The sequence below is a fragment of the Rasamsonia byssochlamydoides genome (assembly GCF_041956645.1).
Source record: "Rasamsonia byssochlamydoides strain NRRL 3658 unplaced genomic scaffold VTN77scaffold_107, whole genome shotgun sequence".
In the NCBI taxonomy this organism is placed as follows: domain Eukaryota; kingdom Fungi; phylum Ascomycota; class Eurotiomycetes; order Eurotiales; family Trichocomaceae; genus Rasamsonia; species Rasamsonia byssochlamydoides.
In genome coordinates this window covers 16,000-42,336 of record NW_027192490.1, presented here as the reverse complement: position 1 = coordinate 42,336, position 26,337 = coordinate 16,000, and the positions used below count along the sequence as shown (strand labels likewise).

Genomic DNA, 26,337 nt, shown 5'->3' with positions numbered 1-26,337 from the left:
CCCCCACCTACCCCCCTCCCGTCCACCAGGACGCCGGTCCATACTACCCTCCGCCGGGCCCATCCCCAGCTCCACCGGGACCAAATAACTACAACAATGGCTACTACAGACAACAACAAGGCTACCCCCCGGGACCATATGGCCCCCCTCCAAACGGGTACTACCCCCCTGGACAACAGCCTTATTACGCCCAGGGCCCGCCTCCGCCCGGTGGGATGTACTACCAGCAAGGCCCGCCGCCGCAGGGGTACTTTTACGATAATCGCCAGCGAGACGGCTTTGATGGCGGCGGGGTCTGCGCGGGGATCCTCGCCGCGCTGGCTTGCTGCTGCTGCTTGGATGCGCTGTTCTGGTTTTAGAGGTTGACAAGTTGACCTGACGTGACGTTCTTATGAGACTTGGACTTTGACCTTGACTGCCGTTGACTACCACCACAATCGCTTTTTTTCTTTTCCTTTCTTCTGTTGATGATCATACTGCATATTCAGTGCAGTACAGTATAGTATAGTACCGTGCAGTCGGTACCTTTCACGACATCCCCCAGATTTGATTCCCATTCTTATTCCCATCTATTTATTCATCAAGGGTTCAGCGAGGCGCGCACGGCATGTTCTTTTTCCTTTCTTCTGTTCTGGCCTTTTCTGGTCTGTTTCCATTTTTTCTTTGCTCCCATTTTCACTCTATTTGGTATTTGGTAAGGGTATCTGGTAAGGGAAGTATCTGCTTTGGACTCTTTTCTTGCTGTCTGTTTTGTCTTGTCTATCTTGTCTATAGTATATAGTGATTAACTACCTATCTAGGTAGGTTCCGGGTTGTATCTATCTATCTATCTATCTTCAGCTTTTGAAGCAAGCAAAGGATGGTTTGATTCTCATTGTTCGGATAAGATGAAATTTCTGGATTTCTGGATTTCTCTCGATTCGATTCGATTCGATTGCGTAGTACGTATATAAATACAGTATGTACTGTACAATTCTGTAATTAATTACACACGTCCATGACCATGTCCATATCCATAGCCATTTTTTTCTTCAGCCATTTCTTGCTGTCCGTCCATATCCACGTCCCTGTTGCGTCCCGTCCTATGTCCTTCCATGTCAATATCATGTGCACGTTAAGTGGCACAAATCCATAACGAAGAAAAAAAAAAGACAGAGCCACCACCGATTATATAGCATAATAGATCAACTAAACTTGACGGAGAAAAAGAGGAGAAAAAAATAAAATAAAATATGGTATCATATCATAGCATGTCAAAGCGAGATGTAAGTATAGCCGGAGTATCTCATGCCGGGAAGAGAGGTAGGTAGATAGATAGGTAGGTAGATAGATAGGTAGGTAGGTAGATAGGTATATCAGGTATGTAATATGTCGTCTTATCCGGATAGATTTTGGATGGATGTTTTTCAGATTCCGTGCGTATAGCTCGAGGACGCGGTGATGGAGGATGATGGGAGGTGAGGTAGGTAGGTTTGTTGATTGATTGATCGTTGCCTCCCTTCTCTGCAGAGTAGAGTAGAGTGAAGTGGAGTTGGCTTTCACTTTCAATCATTCGTTCGTCCATTCCGATGGCGTTCGTTCGTCCTGTCGCAGAATCGTCATTCTGCTGCTGCCGCTGATGTTGTTGACGGGTCGCTGAAAATATAAGGGCATTGAAAGTCCTGACGCGATACGATATGATATGTGATCATCTCGGCTGTTGACTCGTCTTGTCGACAGGTTCCTACCCCGGTAGTGGACTTCACCTGACGCATTCTCTGGTCATGCATGAGCATACCATACCATACCATCCGATAATATTCGGATGAATGCACACATCCACCCATTGAATGGTTTCTTTCCTTCTTGTTTGCTGCTCACCACCGATCCACCCTCCGATACGACCCCGACGTGCGCGTCCTCCGCGGTGGTGGCGTATAATCCGTCGACTCCTCCTCGATGACCTCGACGACATCGTCGCCCGTCGACGGCGACGTAGCCGACTCCTCGACGATGACGGTGTTGTCGCGGCGCGATCGCGGCCGCTGGTGCGACGAGTTCCTCACCTCGATGATCTCCTCTGTTCGACGACCGCGGTCGCGGTCGCGACGCGGCGATGATCCTCCGCGACGTCGTCGGGTGATGACTTCCTCCATTACTGTCCCGCTTTCGCTGTTGGCGCCCAGCGACAGCGATGTGTAGATCACCCATAGGATGAGCACGACGCCGCCTACCGTGCCTAGCACGATGCCTGCGACTGTTCCTGGCGAGGGGCCAGAGTCTAGCCCGCCGTATGTGGCGGGGATGGAGAGGATCTGGTTCTGACGGGGGACGAGTGTAGCGAAAGACGACAACGACGACGACGACGATGATGACGATGGAGCACTCGCATCTTCTGTCGGAAGTGGACGACTGGCAGTGACGACGGCGGCATATGCATGCGCGAGATCTCGTATCAGGCGCGCGAACGGCGACGACAACGCGATCGGAGCCATTGCAAGATCAGACGAGGCAGAGCGGGGTTGCGATGGAAGTCTTCAGCTGAGCTTGGTCACGATGGAGAAGTTGACTGTATTTCAAGCAGATCGCAATGATACGAATCGATCACACCGCGCGTGGATGGGATTGGATTGGATTGAATCAGCCCGGCATCGTGGAGTCAATCGAATCGATGACCTCTGCGAGATGGAGCTGGTGCTGATGGGTAGATATCTAAGAGGGGGATCAAAAGAGCGGCATCAGTCGGCGGGTGGACAGTCGTCCATCCGTCAGTCAGCCATGGACGGATGGTATGAAAGAGAGAAAGTGAGGTTCCGGATGACGACGTCGACTGCGACGGCAATTGATGGTTTTATTTGTTAGTGAGCTGCATTCGATCGTATGTAACAGAGAACTGACGACTTCGACTTGTCATTGGTGTTGCTGTAAACAAAAAGCCGCGTGGGCTGGGAAAGTGGAGCGGCGATAATCACCTATCCAACAGCATCAACAAACAAACCACGTCGAACCAAGGTAGATTGGAACTTACTAACTACTTGTTATTTCGATCTCAACTGAGCAACTCAAGCGATCTGACTGACTGGCTATCAATCATTCTTACTACGGTCTAGATGTTGTTAAGGGTGTCAATTTGCAGCGTTGTTGATTATGTCCTTATCCTACGTCCGTCCCGTCTATCCATGACATGATAAGAATTCCTTCAGAAGAATAGATATCCATGTCAATGATTGTATCCCGATGAGATTGAAAGACGAATAAAACTCTACTAGACGAAGAACTAGAACTCCTAGTCTTTCTTCACTGGGCTAAAGACGATAGAATTATGAGAAAGCAGGTCTACTATATTTTCAGCTCAGTTTCGGTATATTGCCTCGAGTGCCTGCTTCACGGAGATCGCTTATTGACAGTCTCCTTAACACTCATATATACATACAAGTCTTCTGACTCGCTCCGCTCGTCTTTAGTACGCCCCCTCCCGCTTCGTATACTTTGGCTGCTCCGACGGCGTAATCCCCATCAACGCAGTCAGCACAGGTGTCTCAGCCACCAACTCGAAGCTGTCGAGCTTCGCCCCCTCCGACTGCTGCGCCCACAACGTCAACGCCACCCAGTTCGTCCCCTGGTAGTTCAGGATGCCCTGCGGCACCGGGAAGGCCGTCTGCGGACCGATGTGGTTGACGTACTTGCCAAATTGGTACCCATTTACGTACAGCTGCACCCGATACGCGTCTGGCGGCATCGTCGCGTTGCCAAAGGTGAAGTACAGCGGCACGTCCCATCCTGTCGGGATGTTCAGGTCGAACGACGCCGTGTAGAATCCCACGCCGGCCTGCGAGAGCCCCTTCAGCGGGCTGGACGACTCCCACTGCTGGCTGGGAGGATCCGGCTGATGCCATCCCTGCCGCTCGGCGTACAGGCCGCCCTCGTTCAGAGGGCCCCGGACGAGGTCCCTGTAGTCTTCGCCGCCCAGGTTGCCGGTCAACTTCCAGGTAATGGCGCTTTGGTTGCGTCCGCTGAGCTGATAGTTGAGAATGCCGCGAGGATCCTTCATCTGCTCGCTGCCGACTGTCCAGTCCTCGTCAAGGCCCATGTTATCAATCACAATGGTGAGGACGTAGTGCGCGCCTGCGGTGAGTTTCGGAAGTGTGTACGTCGAGTTGGCATCGCTGGAGACCGCGTTGCCGGCCCATGACCCGAGGTACGTCTGGTTTAGCCAGACAGAGCTGCCAAAGGCAGTGCCACCCTGTGTGTGCACGGTAAAGGTCGTCTCGGCACCCGTCGCCACAAAGTGGCCTCGAAAGATAAGGTAACCGGTGTTGAACCCGTAATCAGACCCGTACAGCGACGTCGGGGTGTTCAGAGGAGCGATGGTGTTGTTGGTCGTCGTGTGGTCCGCTACCACCCAGGGCGAGTCATCGTAGGACGGTTGGATTTCCGGCAGGGAGTCAACATATTTCCAGTCCAAGTTCTCCAAGTTTGGAAGATTGAGGTCTGGACTGTTATATGTGACGGGGGTGCTCCAGAATCCGTTATTGTCGACGGTCTGTTTGTACTGGACGCCATTGATATACAAACTCTTTGCGGCCTTGGGTGCTCCGATAATTTCCACAATTGTTGACCTGTTGAAGTCCGCAGTAAGGTGCAGCTGACTGCCCTGGAGATACGCGGTGCGCACGAGGTATCCAGCTTTGACGACAATCGAGGAAGCAGTTGTCTCCTGAGAGCTAAAACCGGGAGTTGTGCCATTGGTCGAGAGCTCGGGAACCCAGTAGTTATAGGCAGAGTTGCGATCTACAGCCAAAAGTCATTGATATGCCACCATTATAAACATGGCTAGCCACTTACCAAGCAGAAAGACTAGAAGATTATCCACCTTCACGATGCGGCGAGCAGAAGACACATCCCATCCAATCACGACTGTACCATTGAGTGACTTGATCGTGACACCGGACGACGAGCCCTCTACAACAGTCGCGTTGGCCTTGGAGGAGATGGCAATCTCGTGATGCTCACCCGCCCCTCCGTAGACAAGGAGAACGCTGTAATCCGCGAATTGTTTCCAGGTGAAGATCTCGGCTGTGGAGTAGAGAATGTTGGTTCCGGCAACATCATAATCCGTGACGTGGATCTTGGAATCGCGTCCATTGAGGGTCAGAGTACCTCCCAGCTGAGGGATAGTCAATTTGCCAGCACTGGTCGAGAGGTTCAACTTGTAGCTGGTCGACGCTTGACTGGTGTAGTCGGTATGCCTCACCACGAAGAAGGAGGAGGCAGAGCTTCTTCCGATGAGCGGGGTGACCGTCAGATCGGTTGTATCAGTGTATACTCCCGTACTGGCGTTTCCTGGAACGGTGTCCAGATAGGATGGGGATACTTTAATATAGTAATCAGCTTTAGCTCACTGTATCTCTTATAGGTGAGGTTATGAGATTCACCTTTGATGAAGTTTGCGATAAGCTTCAGCTCGCTGTATTTCTCGCGAGTGATATTGCGAGATTCCGAGATCGCGCTGCCATAGTCGTAAGAGGTATATACTCCAGGGTACCCCAAATTGCCCCAATTACTTCCGCCGTGCGTCTGATAATAACATTAGCTTGGAACAGTCTTGCATGAAGCTATCTTTGAGGCATCTCAGACGGGTGAAATATCTCAGATAAATGGTGTGGGGAAAGCGGGAAGCGGGTGCGGAGGTGGGCCGGCCCTAGGCGGGTCCAGCAGCTGACCTCATCCCCTTCCGAGCCCGCGCTCATATATCGCCTCACGGAGCCCGCCTCCCTTTCTGGTCTCTTACAAGCCTCTAGAAGCCTCAAATATAGGAAAAAGAAACTTACCATATACAGGTTCATGATAGCCACGCCAGCAGCCAAGTTGTTCTTGTAGAACACTCTTTCGAACTCCTGGTTGAGCAGCGCCGTGCATTGATCGTATCCGGATCCTCCCCATGGATCGAATGCACCTCCTTGGAACTATACGAGCTTGGGTTAGTGATAGCTGAGTCTGAACAACGGTAGTCAAGTTGCCTACCTCCACAATGGCATATGGCGTCGATGGGCTCTGTTCGAGATGAAGCTGGCGGAAATTGGTGGGCAAGCCGCCCGATGGCCATGAGGACGGGTTCGCGCAGTCGAACCCTAGAGGGTAACTGTCGTGTCCATAGATATTAACAGGGGCAGGAGATCCGGGCGCATCATGGCCTTCCGGTGAGGCGTCATTGTTGATAAAAGGCACGACAATGCCAGCGGCTCTAGCGATGTCCATCACATCCTGCATGTACTGCGGGTCAAACTGCTGGCCATTGGTGAAACCGGTATATTCGTTCTCGGGCTGATACAGGATAACAGGACCGCCATTGGTGATCTGGGCTTTGGCAATGGTAGCTGCAACATTGTAAGCGTAGCTGTAAAAGCACATGCGCCAATTAGCCGGCAATTCTTGCTTTCATCAGTTTCGGCTGAGTAAGGTTTCAATACTTCTTTGTTGCGTTCATATACTCAGGCGCCCTGGTACGCAAAATAGCGGGGATTCTCTGCAACCAGCCGGGGAAGCCACCTCCAGAGGATTCAGCGTTGATGTACGGTCCAGGACGAGCGAGGAGGTAGATGCCAGCCTGCGAAGCCGCTTCGAAGAACGGCTCCAGGGCAAAAATGCCATCGGCCCGGTAGCTTCCGGGTTTACCCTCCAGCAGGGCCCAATCAACGTAGAAGGAGACACAGTTGAATCCCAAGGCTTTGACCTTCTGAAAGACGTCGAGATGCAATGACTGGACGGGAAGTCTGGTCACCACCAAATTAGATTTATCTTCCAGAGGTGTTTCAGATCAGATCCATACCTGTAAGGGTGTACCTCGCCACTCCATATCATGATCCTTTCTCCGCGGATATAGAGCGATTGGTTGTCCCATGTAATCTGTTACAATATAAGTTCCTGCTCAGAAATACGTTCCCACATCAGTGACGTCACTTACGATATCCTGCAGCGCGGCACGCTGCTCGAGATCAGGATGTTCAGTGATGGTAAAGCCATTGAGTCTGTGAGTGAGAGCTGCACCCGCCGCCTGCACCGCCAGGCAGGCGACAGAAAATGAGGCGGAGAGAAGCTTCATTTCGGACAGGCGATCAGCAGTCGACTCTCCAGGTCAGCGGGGAGAGAATGCGGGGTGGAAAAAAGCTGCCTTAAATAGCAGCTGATTCAGAGCGATTGTCATGTCGCGAGAGGAGGTTGGTCTAGCCTCTTTGCTCCTGCAGGGGCCTGTTGAATCGGTTCAATTGCACGGCATGAGCATTGGAGTGTTGCATATGGAGTGGAGTGGGTATGGAGGAGTGCATCAAAAGAACCGCACACGCTAAATTAGATCTGGATTAGTGCGTATTTTATGTTGAATTGTGAGTATTATCTGCTTCAGCAGGCTCCCTGCTTATATTCCTTGCTCCTGTAACCTGTTCTTGCTATACCCTTAGTCATATTTGTCTCCCTTGCTGATGCATATCCCTTGCTAAGAGCCTAATATATTTCCTTTGCCAGTATATACAGAAGAACTCATAATTTACAAGTCAAATACATCCATAATTACTAGTCTATTTAGCGTGTGCAGCTTCTTTTGATGCATTCCTCCGCACAAACTCTACAGAAATGCAACGTGCTCGGCATGTGGTTCCGGATCGCTAAGAATATTCTCCCCATTCTGGCTTCGCGCTATGATGCCATACACAGCGGTAAAGAGTTTAATAAGAACAATTAAGGCTGGGTATATTACTGCACCTAGCAGAATTCATCGATTCGAGTCCCTGAAGGTCAACCTGGCCGGATAAATTATGTACCCCAAATTTTTCCACATATGAGATCTCTCAGAAGCCACTTCTTGCCTAAGTTCTTTGCCAACGGAGAAAATTGACCGGTGAACCGTGTACGAAGCTGCATTAGCTTTCAATGTGTCAATCATTTCCCCGCCTTGACAATGTAATGTAATACTCCGCACTGTACAGAGCTATACATATACACCAGAGTTTAATGTACGCGACAATATTTCCATGTGGGGATTAGAGTTTTCACAAATATACCTAGGTCACTATACTGCAGTACCTTATTGATTTTGTTACTTCTAGTGATATAGGATATACGGGGGAATGCACTCCATGTAACTCGGTGTATACGTAATGTGCGGAGGATTTGTGGGGAACCTGCACGCACTCCACAGCTAGTTAATAACTTAATGCTTATTGGACTATTTCTGGAAACATCCGGAGTATCATCCATTCAGCTCATCGTTAAAAGCAGTAATAACCATGATGCATATAGAGTAACTTACCGCTGGTGCTGGTGCTGTGGCTGCCAATGTATTTGTTAGTCAAAACACAAGCCTTACAGGTCTCGCTTCTCTCGACTGGTTTGAACTTTGAAGAGAAAATATCTCTTCTATGCCACCTACTATCTAAGTAGTTTTTTATCATCTACTTCCTAGGCGGGCTCCTCACTCATATTCCTTATGATATTCTCTGCCGTATTTTTTATATTTATTAGGTAGTCTTTACTATCTACTTAATAGGTGGGCTCCCTACCTATATCCCCTTTTAATATTTGTCACCCTCACTGAGTATCTTCTATCGTCAAACATCTTTTATGGCATATGCGGTTGCCAAAGGTCTACTGACCTATACTTGCATTCAAATTGTATCCCTATCTTGGTGCAATCTTTTTCTGCAATTGAATCACACCCCCATGATAGGATCATATTTCTATTATGGGCTTACTATCTGACTTGATTGCAGCTAAGTCTATGGTCACGCCAGGTTTACGCTCCCATGAAAGCGAACCCTTCATAATTCCTGTGTTCGTAATATTCCAGAACGACGGGATCGTATTCGACACAAGGTAAATAGCATCTCACAGGCAAGAAACCCTCCACAGATACCGAGCTATTCAAGATGCAAATGAATGTCCTTTCGGAAACAGAAACTTACAGTTGGACTTTAATTCCTTGAGGTATCACTCCTTCTATTTCATATGGCTTTTAATTCTCTTTTTAAACACCGATTCCGCGATACGAAGTCTGCCGGAGATATACATTTGTATACCAACAGAGGTCCAAGGCTAGATAGAAGGTCAGATTGCCAAAGTTTAATCGACCAGCAAGCTTCGGTGAGGGAATTACGTCACCGTCGTTCCTCCCTGATTTCGATGTGTTGGCGCCATTCTACATATGCCTTTTAGGCGGAGCAGGAAGGCTGGGTAGTGTGGCGCGAGAAGTTCCGCCGAAGCGCCCACGTCAACCATCATCTGAAAGTGGATGCACAAAGGTATTGGGGTACAATCAAGGCTGTTTGGGAAGCAGGATACTTCAATCTTAGGGCTTATAGTCAATCTTATCAGATAGTTAGAGCACTGCTTAGTATTATGTAAGCGAAATGTCTCGGGCCGACAATTGTTCCCCTTCCCCTCTGTGATGAGCTCCAAAACTAAAAAAAAAAAGGAAAGCGGCAGGCATCATTGGCGGAGACAGCAACTGCCAACTTCACTGAATTACGCTCAACAGAACCTTACAATGGGTAAGCGTGGTAAAAAGGTACGTGGATAAGTGCCATATCAGCTTGCAAGTCAGCTAGCTGCTGTGGTCATTGCTAATACGGATATTCCTTAGTTCGGGAAAGGCGGCGGCGGTGGCCAGCGCGGGCAGCGGACAGACTGGCAAGATGTTGAGAAGTCCAATGAAAAATATGAAAGATACTACAACGAGCTCGGGATCATTCCAGAGGAGGAGAAAGAGGCCTTTTGGGCTGCGTTGAGGAGGGACCTTCCCAATAGCTTCCGTTTTACTGGATCACGAGGGTACGTCATAGCTTCTCATATCCAGCTGCTCAATTCAGTTTTCATTAACGGGAGGATTTCTTTGCTTGAACTACAGTCATGCTCTCGCCGTTCAGGAACGTCTCAAGAACTACTATATTCCAGAAATCACCTCGATCACATATGAAGGGAACTTTGTCGAGCCGCCACGGCCGGTCCCTTGGTACCCCGACCAGCTCGCATGGTCTATGACAACGCCGAAAACTGTCATCAGACGCTTTGCGCCCTTTGCGTCGTTCCAGAAATTTCTGGTCTCAGAGACCGACGTGGGCAATATCAGCCGCCAGGAGGTCGTTAGCATGATCCCCCCTCTTCTGCTGGATGTCAAACCAGGGATGACGGTTTTGGACATGTGTGCCGCGCCGGGTAGCAAGTCCGCACAGTTAATGGAGATGCTCCATGCTGGAGAAGAGGAAAGGATGAAGGCAGTCGCCGAGAGGGTAAAGAATGGTGTTGAACCATCAGATCTACTGACAGACGGTTTGGAGGACGATGGTAGATCTACTGGCCTTCTCATCGCCAATGACAGTGACTATAAGCGAGCCCACATGCTTATCCACCAGATGAAGCGATTGAACTCTCCCAATCTTATTGTTACGAATCACGATGCGACCATGTATCCCTCCATCAAGCTGCCCTCCCCGCCTCCAGCACCCGGGAAGCCTCAGAAGAATCAATATCTGAAATTTGACCGGATCCTCGCCGACGTGCCGTGCTCGGGTGACGGGACATCCCGGAAGAACCGCAACGTCTGGTCAGACTGGGTCCCGGGCAATGCGCTGGGATTGCATGCCACTCAGGTGCGGATTCTTGTCCGTGCCTTGCAGATGCTGAAAGTGGGTGGACGGGTTGTCTACTCGACCTGCAGTATGAACCCGATTGAAAATGAAGCAGTGGTTGCGAGTGCCATTGAGCGCTGTGGAGGGTTGAGTAATGTTGAGATAATCGATTGCAGTGGCGAGCTTCCTGGCTTGAAACGAGTCCCAGGGTTGCGCTCATGGAAGGTTATGGATAGGGAAGGTCGCATGTGGAATAGCTGGAAGGAAGTGGAAGAGCACCGGCAAAGTAAAGGCATTGAAGGTCTTGGCAGGCTCGCGGAGGGTATGTTTGCTCCTGTTGATGCGGATCTACCGCTTGAGCGGTGCATACGCATCTACCCTCATCTGCAGGATACGGGTGGATTCTTCATCACGGTTCTCGAGAAGAAATCGGAAATTCGAGCCAAGCCGGAAGACTCGAGCAAAGTCATCCCCAAGGCCTCGGTTGCCGCTGTGGCAGAGGAGCTCGATCACAAACAACACAACGGGACAGGAGAACCCTTAGAGAAGATTGACGCCCTGGACAACCTGGTGGAACCTGTGCTAGACGACGGGAAGAATGAAACTGTGCCGGAAAGCACGCATCAGCTTCCGTATGCTAGGACGATGAATACAGCACCGTCATCCGAGAAGAGATCTTCCGAACACCTCGAGGATGAACTGCCCGCTAAGCGGACCAAGGTGGAGGATGGGACCGAGGCCGTCGTTGGAAATAGGCCCGTTCACTTCCCTCCGCCTCCGCTCAAGGATGAAGCCGTGGACGAGACTACTGGTGAGCCTCAGCCAGGGAAGTCTCAGCCACAACCTCCGCAGAAGAGGAAGCCAGGACAACCCGTTGAAGAGCCGTTCAAATACATCGATCCTAATCTGGAGGAGCTTCAGCAAATCTTTGCTTTCTACAACATCTCAGATCGGTTTCCGCGAGACCGGTTCATGGTTCGGAATGCGCAAGGTTATCTCAGCAAGACCATCTACTACTCCAGCGCTTTGGCGCGGGATATATTGGTCGAGAACGAGGGACGGGGCATCAAGTTCGTGCACTGTGGTGTGAAAATGTTTGTGAAACAAGATGCGCAGCGGCCCAACGTGTGCAGATGGCGCATTCAAACGGATGGGCTGCAGATTATCGAGTCTTGGCTGGGGCCGGAGCGCGCCATCACTCTATCCAAGAAAGATACGCTGCGGAAATTGTTGATTGAGATGTTTCCCAAGGTGGACGGTGATGGTTGGAAGGAGCTGGGCGAGATTGGGGAGCGCGCCCGGGACATGTCCATGGGATGCTGTATTTTGAGGATCGAACCTAGCGATGCAGAGGATGGGCTCCGGTATGCACCCCTTGTACCATATATCGTCTTTTTCCTGCGTATGATTACAGAGCTAACAAACAGTTCAGCGAACGGATGGTTCTTCCGCTCTGGCGGTCCCTGCACTCCCTCAACCTTATGCTGCCCAAGGAAGATCGTCGTGCTCTGCTCCTTCGTCTGTTCAATGATGACACTCCACTCGTCAATACGAATCAAAAGGGCGAGAATGTTACCAATGTCTCCTCCCCGGCCACCTCTGCGGACGTGGTGGTCCCTCCCAATGCCGATGCTGCCGTTGACCCCGACATCACGTCTACCGAAGTGGAGAGGGAGGTTCCCCCACCGGCCGCTCAGACGGAAGAGGATGTCATCAAGCGTGAGGATCTTGCACTGGGTCAGGCGGAGCAAGACCGGACGGCTAATCGGGAGACGTGGCAACGGGCGGGCGATGAGGAGGATCGATTTAATACGACTCTATAAACGGGGAGATTCAAAAGACGTCGGCCTTGATTTGCAATCACCAAAAGCACTGTACAGTAATATAGAAAGTATATAAATGCGCCTGATGCAATAAAAGTACAACCTGTGGTTCCAACAAGTCACGACCAATGAATCCAGAATAGATCTACTCCGTAATCTGCATTGGTACCTAGCTAAAGAACTAAGGTTGTAATTGGTAGCAGCGGTAAAAGTAAAGTTACAGAGTATGTGGAGTGAACTCCATTGCGGAGACACGTTTTGCGAGGACGACGCTAGTGAAATGCGAAAAGCGAAGTTGACCTGGCACGAATTGCGAAATGCGAAACTTCCACACTAATAACGGATCTCGATCTCGGAAGATCTCCAATTATCCAATGGCTACTATCTAACGGCTACTATCCAATGGCTGCCTGCGACTGTTTGGGCCTATCATGGAGGGGTTCTATCGGATTGAAGAGTGGTTTTGCCAGCTGGCGTTGACACAAGATGAGTCTCGTGGGCATTCCTTGCCCTATATAGTTCCCTGTTGTCTCCTTCGTCTCAGCGTCTTTTGAACATTGCCAGACAGAAGAACAAGTATTATTTTGACTGAACTGCAGCGCACACTCTCGTGTTACAATTATCAAGACTAAGGACTATGAGCACCTGTCAAACCCAAGCAGGCGGGGCGCTCCCCAGCCATCCGGTCTCGATACGCCCGTCCAAATCCGAACTCGAGCGCTTGCAGTTGTCCCCTCAGAATCTCGAAGTTGCAATACGCAGCCTCCATCGGGATGGATTGGTGGTGATCGAAGATCTGATCCGACATGACGTCCTCGACCGGTTGAACAAGAAGATGGTCCAAGATGCCTTCACTTTGCAGGCGAGGGGGGAAGACAGTCCGTACAACTACAACCGGGGAAACATTCAACAGGATCCTCCTCCTGTGAAGGAGTATTTTGACACTAGTATCTTCCTGAGTGAGTTCGTTCTTTGCCTTTCCCCCATACGGAGATTCCGCAGCAATCACTAAATATAAACCCTTCGAGGGAAAAATAAACAGATCCAATTGTCACGCAGGTCACTTCATGCATGTTAGGTCCACGACCAAAATGGACCTTTTGCTCAGGAAATACGGCGATGCCACCTACGGCAGAGACGCCTCCTACATCGCAACCGGTCCATTCGGACGCCGACTTTGACCACCCTGCGCACCCGTTTGCGCTCGTTGTGAATGTCCCCCTGATCACGATGACGCCGGAGAATGGCTCCACGGAGGTGTGGTTGGGAACACATATCGATAGCGGCCTCCACGTGCAGGATGGGCGGCACGGCGAGCGAGCCAGCGGACGGATCAAGCCTGCTGAGCTGGAGAAACGGCGAGAGATTCGTCCGCCGTGCCAACCAGTCGTGCCGAAGGGATCGGTGGTCATCAGAGACCTGAGACTGTGGCACGCTGGAGTAGGAAATCGCACCGACGAAGTGCGGGTCATGTTAGCAATGAGTGAGAAACCCACAATCCTGTTATGTTCTCAGGCCTTCAATTCTTTGACTGCGTACTAAACAGTGCTGACCGCTTCTGTGTTATATCAAGTCCATTTCGCCCCCTGGTACCGGAACCAGATGAAACTCGAGCTCGCAGAAGAGCTGAAGCCACTCATCGAGAGTCAGACCGATCTGGAAGTCCCAGTCAACTGGGTGTCAGAGGAGGAAGCCTTGTCGCGGTACTTGAACCGTCCGTTTGGCAATTCTTATGATTTTTCGCAGCTACCATAGGGAAGATATCTAGATGGTAGTTACACCTCCAGTAGAGGTAGTTTCAGCAAGAGCAGACGCCACTTGGCTAATCCACCTATCTCCCTTTTATTTGCTTAAATTCTCCAGACTTTGGTGTGGTATACTTACACAATTTTGTCAATTCCTAGGTAACTGTCACCCCCCAAAATGATATTTTTCATTATATAGATATATTTCTTGCTAGTAAGGGCTAGGTAGATTTCATGACTTTGATGTCGTATACTTACGTCTATTGCTTTTATACCCACGTGATAGCGTGCAAGACGGAAGTTAAGGTCTTTACAATAGAGAAGATGAAGAAGATGACCATATGATACTAGAGATATAGTACAGTACAAGTGTTATTAAGCGTTGTCCCTATTTATAGCTTCCTGCAACCCGACAGAATAGTAACCACTAGTGCCATTAGTTGCCTAGATACTAATAATTGTTATATATTCCGTATATAGAAAGATACAGATTGAGGGGCAAGGAGGTTCAGGGTCATCACGGGGCTCTGAGTCAGGTGGTTTTCGGTCAACGTGTCCTTCCCCTCCCCTCTTCCTCTTTCTTCTCTTTCCCTCTTCCTTTCTTCCTTTTCTTTTTCTCGCGTGCACGCCTGCTTCTGATCATTATTGCGTTTGCATCAGAGCATTGGAATACCATGATATCTCTGGTCTCTTCTTCTTTTTCTCCATTACTTATCCTGACAGTGACTTGCAAGAACTGGGCCATAGTTCTTTGGTTTGCCTTTACAGGCTGGCTGGTTCTTTAGTCTGTCCTTGCTGGCTATTTCATGAGTTGAAAGTAGGTCCATTCCCATCAGCATTACCCTCGGATTGTTTTGAAGCCTTAGCCTAATATCTGTTTTATGTTTTGACTAACAAATACATTGGCAGGAGAAGAAGCAGTAACAGAAGCAGAAGCAGAAGCAGCAGAAACAGTAGAAATAACAGCTCCTTATGGTTTTAAAAACTTTGGTAAATGCTAATTGGAGAGTTCATTCGCTCTGGTGAAGTAGTTATCCACTAACATTATGCTTCTTTAGTGCTATTGGCTGAAGTATAGAAAGGCCTCTCTTCACGATGATCCTATGATGTCGCAGCATAGGGATTACATATATATAGAAGGTAAACTCAACTGTGGACCCCAATGACCAGATGAATGAACCAGGTTATCCAGTTTGCTACTGCACAGCGAATAAGAGGAAATCGCTCACAAAGAAGCCATGATTGCTGAGCTTGAGGCAATCCTGGCCGAGGAGGAATGCTACTGGGAAGAAGACCAGAAGCAGCATCCGCAGCAGCTTGGCAGCATCAACAGTAGGAGCAGGAGCTACAGTAACAGCAGCATCAGCTGCAGGAGGACAAGATAATATATCATTGAGTAGGACTCAATGGAAACGAGATGAAGATGACTGAATTTTGACTCGAACCAATACTAGAACTCCTAGAAGGACATGAGAAAACGGTGATAATTAGAAAAGGTGGACAAAATGAGAACACAGGCCGATTTTAACCCCAAGAATCAATATGGTATCAGCTTCCATCTCCTTCATTTGTTTCAGGTATGTACTGCTTCATAGGTGGGAGAGAACATTCCACCTAAGACTCCTAGACGCTAACAGTACATTTGTACTGTACATGCATGACTGTGACAACAATGAATACTCATACATCATAGAAAATCATGTGATAGTTCGCATCACAACATCGAAACCTATTCCGATTTGCTCCCGATCGCCCAGTCCCTCATTTTAGCACCAACAATTCCCACTCAATTATGCATTATCCTGTCCTCCTGCTGCTGATATTGATGCTGCTACAGCTGCTGCTCATCTTCTTTATCCTCTGCAGCCAGCATTGCCTCCAGCTGTGCAATCTTCTCCTCCTTCCGTGCGAGTTCCTTGCTGCTGCTCTTGGTGCCGATACTGCTGCTCCTTCTCCTCCCAGTTGGCATCCTCCTCAGCTAGGATTAACTCTAGCTGCGTAATCTTCTCCTCCTTTTGTGCAAGTTCCTCTCATTTATTGTTTGCTGCTGCCTTCAGGTGGCCTAGCTCCCAGCACTATATATGTTGTTATTATAACCTAAACATAAATTAAAAATAAGTCCTTTCAAACTTACTTTTGCGAATAAATCCATTTCCTCAATTGGGATCTTTCGTTTCTGCCCCTTTTTACTCCCCTACTGGGAGCGCTCCCTATATTGACATTGAATGTGTTGTTGCCACCTTGGATGGTGTCCATCCCAGAAAAAGTGCCTCCCCGGCTACTTTGTTTGCTTGAAGTCCTTTCTACAACCATCATATAACATTATTAGCATATCATTTTAAAAATCAAATCGATTTACAACAAGAGAAAGCATCATCTATGATAATTAACTTACTAGTATCGCCGTCACTGCGAGCTTTTGTAATAAGTTGTAGTAAGTTGTCCAAAGATAGGATTCTCCGGATGCGTTCAATATCGGAATCATTGGCGAAAATGCATTAATTTATATTTCTTTTTGTGCAATGCAGCTGAGTTGAGTCTTTTAATGACTGAATTAGCTTTAAATAGTGTAGGAATTGTCGAGAATTCGTTATCGCTGTTTTGCATATATTGCTAGCTTGTGTGGTCTTCAAATCCGCAATGGAGAGGTAACCGATAAAGAAAAACTTTACACATCTTAACAAGACACCTGTCAGATGGGTTTCGACACCATGGATAGAAGACTTCATAAGTTCTCGACCTACCAGACCAGTGCATTAGACTCAAGAAACAAAGCAAGGAAGGACAAGAAGCAGACAGAGAGAAAGAAAGGGAGAATGAGAAAATAAGGATTCCTTACCTAGAGGTCTGTCTCTGCATATTTTATTTCTTCTTTAAAGACATGTAAGGACGTAAATAGAAGAAGGATTCAAACTAGGGATGTTGAGAGAGGAATCAAAAGGATAGTGCGAAGGAGATGGCAGTCGGAGGATTTTATACACAAGAGAGGCCTCAGCTATGAGAGCCGTGAAGTGGCAGGAGCTTTGGTGACATCCCTTACAAATATGTACTCACTACTTGTCAGGCCTTTGCAAGGTATATTTACTGTTTGGCAAATTATGGCATTCACAGTCTTGTGTACAGTTATGTTTGCAAGGTATTGGACCAATTGTAGTGAAGATTAGGTATGTGAATAAAAAATTCCCATTTCTCGAACTGAAAGCTAGATGTTCTTCTCCTTATGGCTTTGACTTATTGCCTTTCTAAGTCGAAGAGCAGCCTTCGGAACCAGGGATGGAGTCGCCAGGTATATGGAACCAGAGGCAGACTGCGAAACAGCCCGGGTCATCAGATTACGTAGCAGTATATTTACAGCATTCTTACTGAGAGGAGTGTGCTTCTTCTTCTCTTTGTAGGCATTAGGATATATATAGTCTAGTAGTAGTAGTAGTACTAATAGAGGGAATAATAACGAAAACAGTTTTGCTAACTTAGAGTATATTTTATACAAATTATGCAAAGAACAAAAACGGGTTTATTTGGTTTATAAGAAGAAATAAATATTATTGCTGCTGGTTCTGACTACTAAATACTTTCAAAGGCAATACAGCAAGAGAACTAGGATTCTAGAACAGTATATAGAGACTCGGCATCGATATACCTTATGGCTACTGGCCATGATATAGATAGTGGGTCCTACTCAATGTATCATTATCTTGTCTTCCTGTTCCTATTCTTATTCCTGTTCCTGCTGTTGCTAATGCTGATGCTGATGCTAGTACTCCTCCTCTAGGCTTACCTGTAGTTTAATCTTAGCCTCTTTATATGCTATTTCTTCTTGCTTATTATTCAGGACTACCTGAAGGTGGCCCAGCTTGTGCTGCTGTAATATCTTGTTTTATAACCTAACCATGAATTGAAAACAAGTCCTTTGAGACTTACCTTGGCTGCCTGGCTCCTCTACCTTCTAACCTCCTAGAATGAAACTAGGAATTATTCTAGCCTCCCTGGATATGATTCATCTCTATAAAGGGGACTCTGCAATACCTACCCCAGTTAGGAGTTAGGAATAATTTTCCTAGTCATTTCTATAACCATCATACAATATTGTTGTATTAGCATATTATTTAGTAAAGTCAAAGCCAAGTTCATGTAATCAATATCTAATGTATTCATATTGATTGACAACAAGAAAAAGAATGATCTATGCGATGCGTAATATGCACAATACTGCCTACCTAACCATGTAAGTAGTTTTTGTCTTCTGAGGTGGGCTCCCTGCTCGTATTCCTTATAATGTTCTCTTCACCATATTTTTCTATTGATTAGGTAGTCTTTATTATCCACTTTCCAGGCGGGCTACCCATATTCCTCATTTGAACTGAATCCGATTGGACAGAACCCACAGGACACGGGCAGGAATCTGGAGAGAATCATATCCGTAGATGGCTAATAGTGGCCCATACCTACGTAGCAAGTCAGCCACCATCACGTAAGTACAGTACATATTGTATGTACGTACATGCCTTGGATTGCTTCCTATAGGGCGAAAAGTCATTGAATTGGTAATGAGTTGCTTGATCCCCGCACGAGGACGCTACGCTTGACGAAATAGGAAACTATTCGGCGCAAGAATAATCAACCAACCAACCACACCTCGGATGATGATCAATCAATGCTGGAAGGATAAGGGGTTACTGGGGTATGTATATGAGGTAGGAGGGCGGTCAGTTAACTGTCAGTAAGTAAGTGCTATTCCTCTTTTCTCACCTTTGCTGTTGCTGTTGCTATTGTTGAGGAACAACGGGATTGTCTAAGGTCCCCCTGAGTATAAAATGGCTCCCCCTGCCGCTACAGAGACTGTGACTCCATCCACTGCAACGCCTTCAAAGACCACTATCACTCATAGCTCCGATCCTGAAAGTAATCTACGTGCCCAGGCGTTCCCCAGACCGCCCGTCTTTGAGGACAAGTATGAAGAAAGAGAATATCTGAAGGGGCGCCTCGCAGCTGCATTCAGAATATTCGGGAAATATGGCTTTGACGAAGGTGTGGCAGGGCATATCACTATCAGAGATCCGGTTGATAAGGAGACCTTCTGGGTCAACCCGTTCGGTGTGGCCTTCTCCCAGATCAAGAAGTCAGACCTGATTCAGGTAGACCATGAGGGTAATATCATCGGTGGTGGTCCTGTTCGACTGCTCAACAGCGCCGCCTACATGATCCATTCGGCGATCCATAGCGCACGGCCCGACGTCAACTGCGCCGCGCACAGTCACAGTATCTATGGCCGTTCCTTTTGTGCGCTGGGAAGACCGCTGGACATCATCACGCAGGATGCCTGTGCATTCTACAATGTGAGTCGCACCCAAATCTGCGGGCTGTCAATCCATGTGGAAGTGTGTGCATGCTGAGAGGAATGTCTCGATTATCCAGGACCATGTCGTCTACGAGCAGTTCAATGGCGTCGTTCTCGCGAAAGAGGAAGGGAAGAACATCGCAGCGGCCCTCGGGAATAAGAAGGCGGCCCTCTTGCAGAACCATGGCCTTCTGACGGTGGGTCGCACGATCGAGGAGGCCGTCTACTGGTTCGTCAGCCTGGAGAAATGCTGCCATGCACAATTGATGGCCGATGCCGCAGCAGCCGGCCGTGGCGGACAGACTATCGAGATCAGCGACGAGGACGCGCAGTATACGTACAAGACAGTCGGCACCCCTTTTGCAGGCTGGTTCAGCGGCAAACCACTGTTCGATGTCATCCACGAGGAGACGAACGGGAAATATTTGGAGTGATTGCAGAGATGATTTTATGACGATGTTTTTCTCGTTGTAATGTGCTGGACAGGCAAATTGCCAACGTTGATGGTGTGGGTAGGAATGTCACTGCTCAAGCGGGATTGTGATATCTCTCGAGAAGAGTAAATTGAGTCAATCAATTTAATCAATTTAATCAATTTAATCAATTAATTATCTTCAGCGCTGTAGGTGTAGCAACCTTGGAATGCTTTGCAGATAACGATAAGAAGCTCGCCGTTTTGAGTTTCGGCCCGATTGGGTCCGCTAGCCTCCGCCGAAAACTTCGAAGTTTCCAATTTTTTTCCTCCTCCTCTCCGTCCTCTCCATCTCCTCTCCATCAACCCTTCCTCCCCCATCCTTCTTTTCTCCCGAGGTTTTTGTGCTTCAAGGCCCGGGTCTTTCTTCGTATTTCGTCGTTCTGCACCCGGTTCCCCTTGAAGTCCGCAATTGCCTCCGTCTTGTCAAGATGCTGAGCGCCGTCCGTCGCGGGCCGGCCCTCGCGCAGGCCCTGCGAGTCTGCGCGCCTCGATCGATCCAGTCGGTCAAAGCAACTTCTCTGCTGGCGAGATGGCAACGACCGTCTGCATCCATCTCCAGCCCCCTGCAAGTCCGGGCCTTTCATTTCTCCCCACCGTTGAGAGCCGCCGCCCAGCCTGTCCAAGAGGCAGCTGGCGGCAGCGAGGAGCGGATCACTCAGTTTCAGGAGTTGGCAGACAAGGGCCTCGTCAGCTCGCGTCTTATCTATCCCATCACAAATAAGATGAACCTCACGACCATGACCGACGTTCAGAGCCTGACAATCAATGAGACGCTCAAGGGGATCGATGTGTAAGCCTCCTCCCCGACCTGCTCTAATTCGACCTTTCTTTCATGAAGACCAATCAAGATTTCAAGAAGTTGATGAGTCTTGTAACCATGCATCATGTGCTAATCCTATAAATTGTCTTATAGTTTGGCCCAAGCCAAAACCGGTACCGGAAAGACTATTGCCTTCTTACTCCCTGTCCTGCAGAATATCCTTCTTCAAGACCCCAGCCTGGAGAGGCGCGGGGGACAGGAACTAAGAACTAATGCCGCGGATATCCGTGCCATTATCGTCTCACCCACTCGGGAACTCGCCGAACAGATCGCTGTTGAGGCCGTCAAGGTTGCGTCGTCGACCGGAGTGATTATCCAAACCGCAGTGGGTGGCACGAGAAAAAAGGAAGGCCTACGTCGTATCCAAGAAAACGGCTGCCACGTTCTTGTTGGAACCCCCGGTCGCCTCGTGGATATCCTCTCCGACCCAAGCACCGGTGTCAGAGCCCCCAAGCTGAGTGCATTCGTGCTGGACGAAGCCGATCGCTTGCTGGACCAGGGATTCGCACCCCAGATCGAGGAGATCCAGAGTTACCTCCCAAACCGCATGAAGGTGGACCGACAGACTCTGATGTTCTCTGCCACCGTCCCTCAGGAGGTGATGAGCATGGTCCGGAAGACCATGAAACCCGATTTCAAATTTGTCAAGACGATCTCGGAGAACGAAGTGCCCACCCATCTCACTGTTCCCCAGAAGGCTGTCTTTCTTCGTGGGTTAGAGAATGCTCTGCCCGCCGTGCTTGAAATTGCGAAGAACTACAACCGTCAGTGCGAGCAAGATCCTCGCCTGCAACCTTTCAAGGCTATCGTCTACTATAATAACACGACCAGTGTCCAACTCGCGTATGAGGCCTTCCGAGAGTTGCGCACGGATCCGATGGATCGCCGCAGTGATCACCCCCTGGGGAGAACTGGGGTCTTTCGAATTCATTCCCGCCTGACTCAAGACCAGAGGACGCGGAGCGCGCAGGCCTTTCGCAACGCCAACTCTGGCATCCTGTTCTCTTCCGACGTCACCGCCCGTGGTATGGACTTCCCGGATGTCACCCATGTCATCCAGGTTGGGGCTCCTCAGACGAGGGAGTCGTATATCCATCGTCTCGGCCGGACCGCGCGAGCGAACAAGAAAGGCGAAGGCTGGGTCCTTCTAGTTGATGGCGAGTCCGGCTACTTCCACAGCAAAGTCGGCAATCTGCCTATTTCGGAAGATGCAACGTCCCTACAAACCGCCAAGGTCGACATGTCCCGACAGAACCAAGAGCTACCTCCAGCCGCTGCAGAGACAGTCTCACAAGTTAGGGCAGCCATGAAGCTGGTCCCATACGAGAGCAAGCAGGCGGCCTACATGGGTCAGATCGGCGTGCTGATTCCAGTCTTTGATACTAAGAGAGACGCGGTCCGTGCTCTCAATAACCTGGCTCTCCATGGATGGAGCATGCCTGAACCGCCAGCAATCAACCCCGAAGTAGCCAATAAACTCGGTCTCTCCAATGTGCCAGGCGTGAACATTGGGGAGTCTAACTGGTCAGAATCTTCATTTTCCTCACGGGGTTTCTCCAACGACCGGCGCGGGTTCGATCGCAACAGCCGTGACGGGTTCGATCGCAACAGCCACAACAGGTTTGATCGCAACCGCCGCAACAGGTTCGATCGCACCGACCGTTCTCAATGGGATGACCGTCGAGAACGACGTGAATATTTCTAGAATGTCCATCCGGACCGACGTGTCTCTGGGTGGAACAAATCAATCAAATCAGTTCGGTGTTTGGAATCTCAATGGATTGATGCCTGATCTCTTACGATGATATCGACATCACCATCGCCATCACCATCCATAGACCGGCGTTTTTTTCGTGGGGATCTATTTGATTTTTTCGATTTGGACTTTCTTTCCGCCCTTTTTCGCATTCGATGCTGTTCCATTCGAACTTGTCGTTTCTACCCTAAAAAATTTTTCTCCTGCGCTATACGATGTTTTACAGGATCACGGGCTTACTTTTACTTAACACCTCGGAACAAGTGTGTGAATATCTATGGGTCTGGAACATTCATGATCTTCCCAACTTCAGCAGGATACGGTAATATTTATTAATGTTTCCTTGTTCTGTCTGTTTGTCTGGGATCTTGTTTGTAGATTACTTATGGTATGGGAGAGAGCACGGCCACCCTTGTCTCGTTCGTCTTGTCTTGTGTTGGGTACAGGGGTATGTACTGTGCATGAGCACCTGTATACAACGGCAGGATATCTTTTTCTTTTTTCCATGTCTTTTTTTTCCTTTTCTTTTCTCTTTCGGAGGATGTGTTATGGGTAAATATCATATGACATCATGTCAAGGGCCTGAATGATCTACGGGAAAAAGGAAAGGAATTGCAAGCGATGATGGATGGGGAAGGAAGGGATGTTTTCTTTTGTTTTTTTGTCTTGAGTTAGGTGCTTTAGATTGATAATACTATCTCCCCTTTTCCATTGCTGATCCACTGCTGGTCTACTTACCTATCTACCTACCTAGGTACAGTATCTTCCTTACCTGCAGAAAGAGAGGAAGAGACATCCACATCCTATCTGATCTGGTCTGATCGAATGAACCGGCATCGGAGTAGAAAGAAAGGAAGGAAGGAAGGAAGGAAGGAAGGAAGGAAGAAAACGTAGGTAGTCTAGGTAATCTGTCTATACCTACCTAGTTTCGACAGTTTGACAATAATACTATTTCTTTTTTTTTTCCGACATGAATACTGTTTTATTTGTTCTATTTGTATGCTTGTTTTTATTTGCTCATTCCACGATGAGAATGAAATGATAATGATAATGATAACGATAGGTGTGATGATATGTAATTGATATGCTATGATTGACACATGCTGAACCAAAAAACCATTTATAAAAACAAAGCAACAGCAACAACAACAACAATAATAACAAAGGGGGCCAACCCAAATCCACCAGACCAACCACGTCTATAATGATTTCATTTGTTCGATTTTTATGGTCTATCTTGCTATTTCCTTTTTCATCTTTCGTCCACCTAACCTGACATAAACCTAGCCAGAACAATCCTTAGATCAGGTATTCTTTCCTTTCTTCCTGAGTTTATTTTGATTGATTTTCTTCCTTTTCTTTTCTTTTCCTTTTCTTTTTCAAAGAGGAAGGGGGAAAGGGGTGGGTAGGTGGAGGACAGAGAGAGACTTACGAGCAGAAAAAGAAGGAGTTGTCGTGAGGTTAGTTAGGTTGGTTGGGTCCAGGAGTGTTGTTTTTCGGGGGGTTGGGTTGGTTTGGTTTGGTTGGCAACTTGGCTGGTTGTCGGCAGGTTCAATCCCGAATGATCATGTGGCTTCTCGCCGGCCCAGTGCCAATCCATTTGATCGGGATGCCACCAATCTCTCGCTCAATGAACTCGACGTAGGCGCGCGCGTTGGCCGGGAGGTCCTCGTACTTCGTCGCGCCCATCGTGCTGCTCTTCCAGCCTGGCAGCGTGACGTACTCGACTTCGACCTTCTCGAGGACGCTGGCGTCGGCTGGGTAAGTGCCCTCCACGCGCGTCCCGTCGGGCAGTTTGTAGGCCACGGCGACCTTGATCTCGTCAAAGTCGTCCAGCACGTCGAGCTTGGTCAGGTTGAGCGCCGTGTAGTGGTTGATCGCGTGCGAGTACCGTAACAGGACGAGGTCGAGCCACCCGCAGCGGCGGCGGCGGCCAGTGGTGACGCCGAATTCTTTGCCAATAGACTGCAGCTTGTCGCCGATGTCGTTCAGCTGCTCCGTAGGGAACGGGCCGGAGCCGACACGAGTCGTGTAGGCCTTGACAACCCCGATGATCGATTTGATACTGGTTGGGTTCAGCGACAGGCCCTGGATGGCTCCACCGAGACCGGTCGAGGAGGACGTAACGAAGGGGTAGGTGCCGTGATCGAGGTCCAGCATGAGGGCGTTGGCACCCTCGACGAGTGTCGTGTCGGCGGCATTCTGGTATTTCTGGAGGAAAGGAAGCTGGTCGACGATGAATGGTTTCAGGAGCTTGCGATATTCCTATCATGCAATTAGCAGGAGAAATCAACACAGCGAGAGAGGTGACATGCCTTGAATCGCCCGATTTCCTCTTCGACATCATATGCCAGCTCTCCAAAGCGGTTCTTGTATATCGACTCCAGAGTCCTCAGCTTTCTCTCAAAGACCTCTTCGTCCAGAATCTCGCCCACACGAACACCTCTCCGCGCAGCCTTGTCACTATAGCATGGGCCGATTCCCTTGCCAGTCGTGCCAACCTTGCGTCCACCGCGCTTGGCTTCCTCGAGACCATCGACGACGGAGTGGAGATCAAAGCAGACGTGCGCGCGGTCGGAGATGAAGACGCGTTTCGCCGCATCCTTGAGGCCCTTCTCCTCCAACGCGGCCAATTCCTTGAAGAAGCTGGGAACATGGACGACCGTTCCCGCGCCGATGAGATTGATACACTTTGGCGAAACAAGTCCAGACGGAAGGATGTGGAAATCGTAGGTCACAGAGTCATGAACAATAGTGTGGCCGGCGTCTTGCGTTTAACAGCAAAATAGAAGACCTCCCAGTCAGCGCTTGTGTCCCGCTTCGGTAGCAAATGATCAAGAGGGAATACTCAGGGTGATTCACTATGGCCGCCAGCGGAGCGACAGCACAGCGTCGCATTCTGAGAGAGTAGATCAGTGATTTTTCCCTTGCCTGCAGGAGTCATGCATTAGTGCTGCAGATTCATGAAGAACGTTCTGACAATATCAGTTGAGATTTCCTACCCTCGTCCCCCCATTGACTGCCCAATACTATGGTTACCATCTCGCGTTCAAAAAAGGGGTTCGCGTAGTCCCGATCAATCCGGTGCCGTTCTCACAACGACAGCCGCTCTTTCTACGTGATTCAGGTCCAATTGGTCGACGTCGGTACTTTCGCCCGGTAAAAGAATTCGATTCGTAGGCAGGGAAAAGAAAGAAAAGAAAAACCCACTGCCAATGTCTAAACGTAGGTAGGAACTTGCGTATTCACAAAAGGCTCAAATTAAATTATCTTCAAATCCAGGTGGCAATGTGAGTCAATTATTTGATTTAAAAAAAAATTGGAACGGCCCGAGTGACGCAGTTATCGGCAGGCTCCGATTTCAGGAGGGGAAGACTTACGCACTTAAACGCCCTTTCCAGGCCTTTTGCTTTCGGACGCTCCGTGGAACGGCGGGGTTCGGGATTAATTTGTTTTGACAGGATGGCGGCAATGGCGCGCCGTAGCGGGGGTCGGGTTGCTCGGGCATGTCCGTTTTGGGACATCTTCAGGGTTCAAGACGAGGGTTAGGGCTAGGGCTGATACGGTGGATAGCAACCACGCCAGGTCATGTCATCAGGAGAAATCTTAACGAATACTAATATTGAATAGATGAACGGGATGAAATGGATATTATTATGTGACCGTGATAGTATTATTGTACAGACCGAGAACTGTGTATGCAAAATACCTCCAGGAACAAAAATGCAAGAACTGCCCATCCAGTATCAAATCATCGATCAACAGACATATCCCCTTGATCC

At 48.9% G+C, this 26,337-nt stretch overlaps 8 protein-coding genes across 8 annotated transcripts in view; 5 read left to right on the top strand and 3 right to left on the bottom strand.

Moving 5' to 3' along the window:
• VTN77DRAFT_710 (uncharacterized protein) overlaps positions 1-359 on the top strand; it is a gene marked incomplete at both ends in the record, with an annotated part of 466 nt that extends 107 nt beyond the window's left edge. The window contains one exon of the mRNA XM_069423452.1: positions 30-359. Coding sequence (XP_069273291.1) covers positions 30-359 — 330 coding nt within the window. The remainder of the gene's footprint in view (positions 1-29) is intronic.
• A 1,497-nt stretch (positions 360-1,856) lies between these two features.
• On the bottom strand, positions 1,857-2,474 carry VTN77DRAFT_709 (uncharacterized protein; the record flags this gene model as incomplete). The annotated part of the gene is made up of 1 exon (XM_069423440.1): positions 1,857-2,474. One exon carries the CDS (start codon positions 2,472-2,474, stop codon positions 1,857-1,859), a length of 618 nt encoding a protein of 205 aa, XP_069273290.1.
• Positions 2,475-3,439: 965 nt separating this feature from the next.
• VTN77DRAFT_708 (uncharacterized protein) lies at positions 3,440-7,081 on the bottom strand (the record flags this gene model as incomplete). The annotated part of the gene is made up of 8 exons (XM_069423429.1): positions 3,440-4,770; positions 4,825-5,352; positions 5,415-5,556; positions 5,811-5,945; positions 6,004-6,376; positions 6,450-6,752; positions 6,809-6,885; positions 6,944-7,081. 8 exons carry the CDS (start codon positions 7,079-7,081, stop codon positions 3,440-3,442), a joined length of 3,027 nt encoding a protein of 1,008 aa, XP_069273289.1.
• A 2,436-nt stretch (positions 7,082-9,517) lies between these two features.
• VTN77DRAFT_707 (uncharacterized protein) lies at positions 9,518-12,421 on the top strand (the record flags this gene model as incomplete). The annotated part of the gene is made up of 4 exons (XM_069423418.1): positions 9,518-9,538; positions 9,614-9,801; positions 9,878-11,962; positions 12,031-12,421. The coding sequence occupies 4 exons, from the start codon at positions 9,518-9,520 to the stop codon at positions 12,419-12,421; spliced, it is 2,685 nt and encodes an 894-aa protein (XP_069273288.1).
• A 637-nt stretch (positions 12,422-13,058) lies between these two features.
• On the top strand, positions 13,059-14,176 carry VTN77DRAFT_706 (uncharacterized protein; the record flags this gene model as incomplete). Its single annotated transcript, XM_069423407.1, has 3 exons — positions 13,059-13,380; positions 13,464-13,904; positions 13,995-14,176. 3 exons carry the CDS (start codon positions 13,059-13,061, stop codon positions 14,174-14,176), a joined length of 945 nt encoding a protein of 314 aa, XP_069273287.1.
• Positions 14,177-18,980: 4,804 nt separating this feature from the next.
• Positions 18,981-19,559, top strand: VTN77DRAFT_705 (uncharacterized protein; the record flags this gene model as incomplete). The annotated part of the gene is made up of 1 exon (XM_069423396.1): positions 18,981-19,559. One exon carries the CDS (start codon positions 18,981-18,983, stop codon positions 19,557-19,559), a length of 579 nt encoding a protein of 192 aa, XP_069273286.1.
• An 848-nt stretch (positions 19,560-20,407) lies between these two features.
• VTN77DRAFT_704 (uncharacterized protein) lies at positions 20,408-22,504 on the top strand (the record flags this gene model as incomplete). The annotated part of the gene is made up of 2 exons (XM_069423385.1): positions 20,408-20,769; positions 20,893-22,504. The coding sequence occupies 2 exons, from the start codon at positions 20,408-20,410 to the stop codon at positions 22,502-22,504; spliced, it is 1,974 nt and encodes a 657-aa protein (XP_069273285.1).
• Positions 22,505-24,106: 1,602 nt separating this feature from the next.
• VTN77DRAFT_703 (uncharacterized protein) lies at positions 24,107-25,597 on the bottom strand (the record flags this gene model as incomplete). The annotated part of the gene is made up of 4 exons (XM_069423374.1): positions 24,107-24,820; positions 24,871-25,322; positions 25,418-25,486; positions 25,558-25,597. The coding sequence occupies 4 exons, from the start codon at positions 25,595-25,597 to the stop codon at positions 24,107-24,109; spliced, it is 1,275 nt and encodes a 424-aa protein (XP_069273284.1).
• Between the last annotated feature and the right edge of the window lie 740 nt (positions 25,598-26,337).